The sequence below is a fragment of the Lycium barbarum genome, chromosome 2 (assembly GCF_019175385.1).
Source record: "Lycium barbarum isolate Lr01 chromosome 2, ASM1917538v2, whole genome shotgun sequence".
In the NCBI taxonomy this organism is placed as follows: Eukaryota; Viridiplantae; Streptophyta; class Magnoliopsida; order Solanales; family Solanaceae; genus Lycium; species Lycium barbarum.
The window spans coordinates 8,619,765-8,625,896 of NC_083338.1; the positions used below are offsets into that span (position 1 = coordinate 8,619,765).

Here is a 6,132-nt window from a genome sequence, read left to right on the forward strand (position 1 = left end):
AGATTTTCTCACCAGCCGTGAAGCATAGCTCAATTCGTTTGTTACTAGCTTTGGTTGCCCATTATGACTTGAAGTTTCATCAGCTTGATGTCAAGACTGCATTCTTACATGGTGAACTTGAAGAGGTGATCTTCATGAATCAGCCCGAGGGTTTCCTTATTGAAGGAAAAGAAGACCAGGTTTGTCAATTGAAGAAATCTTTGTATGGTTTGAAACAGTCACCACGATAGTGGTACAAGAGATTTGATGCGTTCATGATTACTAAAGGTTTCTCGAGAAGTGCATTTGATAGCTGCGTGTATCACATGATGGTATTTGGTAATTCAAATATTTATTTACTATTATATGTTGATGATACGCTTATTGCTTCTAATAGTATGATAGAAATAAATGATTTGAAGAAACTGCTAAGTAAGGAGTTTGACATGAAAGATTTATGTGAAGCTAAGAAAATCCTTGGAATGGAGATTCACAGGCAGAACGATGAGGTACATCTCTCACAGAAAAAGTATATTGAGAAGGTAGTTCAGAGGTTTGGCATGCATAAATGTAAACCCGTTACTTTACCGTTAGCACAACATTTCAAACTTTCTTCTTTGATGGCACAACAATCAAAGGAAGAGGTGGAATAGATGCCAAAAGTTCCTTATTCTAGTGCAGTTGGTAGCATTATGTATGCTATGGTTTGCACTCGCCCTGATATTGCTCAAGCAATGAGTGTGGTAAGTCGATTCATGTATAATCTGGGTAAGACACATTGGGAAGCAATTAAGTGGATACTGAGATATCTTAAAGGTTCTTCGAATGTTGGTCTAACTTTTTGTAGGATGAGAAATGAAGGTTTTTCGGTCCTTGATTATGTGGATTCTTATTTTGCAGGTGATCTTGATAGAAAGAGATCAACAACGGGCTATATCTTTACTCTTGCAGGTAGTGTCATAAGTTGGAAGGCAACTCTCCAGTCTATAGTTTCTTTGTCCACAACAAAAGCTGAATATATGGCAGCAGCAGAAGCAGTAAAGGAGGCTATGTGGTTGAAAGGTTTGGTGTCAGAATTGAGTAGGGTTCAACATGAACCAACTCTAAAATATGATAGCCATAGTGCTATTCACTTGATAAAAAATCAGAGATTTCATGATCACACCAAACACATTGATATCAGATTCCATTTTATTCGTAATGTTGTTGAACAAGGCACAGTTAAGGTCTTGAAGGTTGACACAAAGGACAACGCAACGGATGTGTTGACCATGGTGGTTACTCTCGTCAAGTTCAGTCATTGTATGTATTTGGCAGGAGTTCGCATCTACTGATGCCTTAGGATGGAGAACGGTAGGGCAAGGTAGAGCTACTAGTATGTACAAGGTTTCGATTAGTGTCTCTTGTTTCCTACACGGAGTTAGCTCACATAGGCTTAGAGACGTTGGACTGAATGATGTTCATACGGAAGGTCGAAATTCATCTTAAGGTGGAGATTGTGAAGTTGAGAAGATATTCAAGTCAATTCCTACTCAAAAGAGGAAAGAAATAAGAGGAAACTTTTTTCTTTGTTGGCTTTCGATTGTTATTGGGATCTAATCCTAAATACATGCTAGCTAGGATTTATTAACTAGGAAAAAACATAGAACCTTGTAACTTACTTTCTCCCTTAATATTAATAAAAGTGCCGGCCATTCTCCGCGGACTAGGATCACATCGATCCGAACCACATTAATTACTGTGTTTTTTTTATCATTTCCGCGCTAACAGATTAAGATTATGAACATATTATTTCACATAAATTATTTAATGTAATTAAGAAAAAGATGAATGTTAGAAGCTGTGCTTTCAAGAAACAGTATATGAGAGACCTGGTTGTCTACCAGTTCTCTATGCAGTGCAATAAGTAAATAAGACAAAATTTTACCGTGGAAAACTCCTTGCTCAAGGGATTAAAAACCACGACTTACCACGTAGGATTTCAACTCCACTAACACCGAGCAACTTCAGATTACAACTCTTGCAACCTAAGAATTAACTCACGTAATCCCTCAACCCTTACAATACACTCTATTGTAAGTAACTCTTGACTACCTCTAGCCAAGCGAACTAATATACCTATAATAACTCTAGCCTAGTGTACCACTCAAAAGCTTAAGTAGGTAAACCGCCTACAAACAACTTCTGAGAATTCAACTAATACACATAGACTAACTCTAGCCTAGTGTACCATTCAAAAGCTACAAACAACTTCTGAGAACTCAAAATACCTAAACAACTTCTTAAAAAAGACAAGTAGGTTTATAATTTATAGAACAAAAGACAAAGACTCAAACAAACCTAAGGACTTAAAATAGCTTTAGTGGTGAGAACTGGTCCTTCTGTTTGTTGAAGCTTTATTCTTGAGAGCACCTCAAGAGGTGGAGACTTGCACTTAGGATATGAACAATTTGATTGTGCCATAATGAAAATGTCACTTGTGATATGTTGCGTATATATGAGGAGCTTCAAGGTGAGAGTGATAGGTCATACGCCTTGGACCATTGGTCAAGATGCAGTACTGTACTACTGTGTTGTGTCGCAGCTTTACAATTGTAAAGTTGACCTTTGTACGGACTAAGACATCATCCCTCACCGGGTCTCTCACTTGATCTCTCATGATGTCACAAGTCTAGAGGAACTCGACAAAACTATATTTCCCAATGTTCTCCTATTAGTGTAACTAGTTCTTTATACATATTTGTCAAATCATCAAAACAATAAAGGTCACACAGCATAACCTATCGCTAAAATTTATAACTTCAGAAATTTATTATCTGGCTTTACGGCGCCCAATTACTCAACTTATAATTAGGTTGAATAATAAAGTTGAGGCCATGAACTTGGCTAATAATCTCTATATAAAACACTTCAAATAAATTAAAACAAATTTGGCTGAGTCTAAAAGGAAGAAAACTCATGCTTTTAGTCATACGGTAATAAAAACTTCAGAAACATCACAAACTATGAAAGTAAAAACTTATATTTGCATCACCAGCAACATATTAGACTTGAATCCTGAAATTTCCAAAAGATGAAGAATTAAAGTTAAAGAGCTTTAAGAATGAAGGAGCTATAAATAGCTTTACTACTCCTGCTTTGCTTGGTCACTTCCAGGAAAATCGCCTGGTCATTTTCAAACTTTTTACTACTGCACTGCTTTTGCAGCAGTCCATTCCAAAAGAATGAACTAATTAATTAAAAAAAAATAAGTTACACATTATTCATGTGAAAGCTAAGAGGTTCCACAACAATATATTTTCTGTCATCTCACTTTTCTCTCCACTTCTTCTCTGCCTTTGTAGTAGTCAATTAAAAATAGTGAAAAGAAATACCACTGATGATGCATAATATATAATTTCAGCTTGCACCATGAATCACAGAATCTTTTTATCAAAACTTTTATATATAGTGAGATTCTGTTTTTACTGCGTTTCTTTCGATAGCTTTGTCTTTATGTTACTGTTTTCTTTTCTTGCCTTTTGTTTTTTAAATGGAAGACGCGCTATCACTGCCTTTGCAGTAGTCAATCGAAAGTAGTGAAAACAAAAACCAAAAATTTCACGTTGTTCACACGTACGAAATATCAATTGTGGCTGAATGAAAATTTTAAAAAATGGAAAGGTATGTGAGATTAGTCAATCGTTAGCAGATGACAAACTTGGTATGCGTATCTTTTAGTTTGCTCTTGGATTGGCAGAAAGTTGCATCATAACAAAACCTTTCTTAGGAATACTAAACTCTTGTGGCTTGGTGAACTAAATCAGCACAAATAAAACAGGTTGCATATTCCCTGTCCAAAACCAAAAGTTCTCATATTCTTAGGGTTCTGGACCACAAACCTTTTTGCTTACTGGTTCCAGATATATCATCTATACATATTAAGTGTATTTCTTAACACAAATACTAGAGTTTGGGCTAAAAATATTGGGGTTATGCCGAAACGGTAACTTCAATGGTAGATTTACCCCTGCACATAGTCTCTTTCTCTGTACTACGGATGGGCATTTTGCTGCTGCTAGAGAGAGTTGGATTGGCCGATGGTTTCCTGATTGTTTCTTCTTTATTTTGAGTCTTTACAAGAACTTTTTTTTAACTCTGTAACTACAGATTCTTATTTATTGTATGGGAAGTCGGTAACCATGATGACACATTTTTATTGACATACAAACTTTTCAAAAAAGTCATTTTTTTTCTGGCATCATTGTTTGCACTCCAAACTTTTCTTTTTATAACTGAGAGATCTCTATGGACCAGTGGTGCACGATTTAGCTGAATCCATGATGTTAGTAGCTATGCGTCCACCAAAATAATGTATGAAGGGACCTGATTATCTACCAGTTCCTTTATGCAGTGCAGTAAGTAAATAACACAGGATATTCATGTGGAAAACTCCTTGCACAAGGGATTAAAAACCATGACCTACCACGTAGGATTTCAACTCCACTAACTGAGCAACTTTCAGATTACAACCTTTTGCAATCTAGGAATTAACCTCTTAATCCCTCGCCTTACCATAACCCTATTGTAAGCCACATATTCTTGACTACCTCTAGTGTCACGACCCGACTAGGGGCCGCGACGGGTACCCGGGGCTAACCACCGAGCACCGCTCGCTCAAATACTCATCTTACTCATTTAATGCTCTTTTACCAATTTTACACACGGATTGGAGGAAAATCATATTTTATATAGAAACATAAATGCTTTATATACATTTGCCTCTCGGCCATCAAAATAATATATACATAAAGTAACATCTTGTGAGACCATCTAACCCACACTGCGTATCTACGAGCCTCTACTGACATACTATACATATAGACGAAAAAAGACTCCGTCATGCCCAAATATACATATACACCAAAAGAGGAATCATAAGCACCTCCGAACAATGGAGTGCTCTCAATTGGCTGACAGCTACTAAGAATCTGGATCAAGCTCACCTCCCTGTCTACATGTGGGCATGAACACATCGTCCAAAGAAAACGGACGTCAGTACGAATATTGTACTGAGTATGAGAGGCATAAACAATGAAGAAAGACAACAATAATGTAATGAGAACATCAATATGAACATCGGGATCTGAATGACAATAATAAGAGAAGTGATGCATGCTGCCTTACCCATGCTCATCATCATGTCATATATGTACAACATGCAAGCTGCCCGTCCATATCGGAACGGTGTGATAATCAATAACATTAGCCCGCGTCCAGGCCTCCCGCATCCGGGGTACCATCTCATGCCGCCCACTAGTGGTGTCTGCCCATGCCAAAGAGGTCATGGTGTATCCGTATAGCTGCCCGCCTTAGCGGTGACTGCCCGACCAACTAGGCGAGGTGTAATATGATCATGACATGCTCATTATAAAATACTTGAGATAATAATATGCTTATCATAGTACATGCATAAGACTCAAGATCAACTATACCCTATCGGGGTGACGTAAAGTCGTGATCCCCCGATTTCATTATGGAGCAATTATTGACATTCTGCCTCACCTTGAAGGAATTAGTACATAAGGTGAGTGTAAGAAATAAATAACATCATTATCAATAATGGCATCATCATATCATATCTCTTATCTTATATAGACATGTAGGGATATAGGCTTTTAGCTTCTCGAATTGCATAAATTCATGAAGAGGAAAAAAACTTATACTATATGATTCATGCCATTTGAAAGAAAGGACTAGCCTCACATACCTTTGATGTTTAGCTAGCTATGCGTTCACTTGCTCTCCTTTAATGTCGCGTCGCTACCTTCACGAGAGAATTCACATTGGCGTTAGTTAGTCGACTAAAGGAAATACGTCACTATTTCTAGAGAAAATTAGGCAGTACTTCCTTTATTTATACTACTTTTTCCATAGTCCATATCAACTCCCAACGCTCACAACAACATCCACAATATTACAATCAACAACCATCATTTATATACATTCACCACATTCCACCATTTTCCTCCATCATTTATATACATTCACCACGTTCCACCATTTTCCTCCAATTTTCCCACATTTATCCGTATAACTCATTATTGTGTTTTCGCGCATTTAATACTTGTTTCATGATATAATCATCATTTATAACTTATTCATAATCATAGA

At 37.0% G+C, this 6,132-nt stretch overlaps 1 protein-coding gene across 1 annotated transcript; it reads left to right on the plus strand.

Moving 5' to 3' along the window:
- Positions 1-632: 632 nt before the first annotated feature.
- On the plus strand, positions 633-1,313 carry LOC132628317 (secreted RxLR effector protein 161-like). The gene has a single exon (XM_060344113.1). The coding sequence runs from the start codon at positions 633-635 to the stop codon at positions 1,311-1,313; it is 681 nt and encodes a 226-aa protein (XP_060200096.1).
- The last annotated feature ends 4,819 nt before the right edge of the window (positions 1,314-6,132 follow it).

Coding starts and splice junctions, on each gene's coding strand:
- LOC132628317 (XM_060344113.1), top strand. CDS start 633: ATGCCAAAAGTTCCTTATTCTAGTGCAGTTGGTAGCATTATGTATGCT.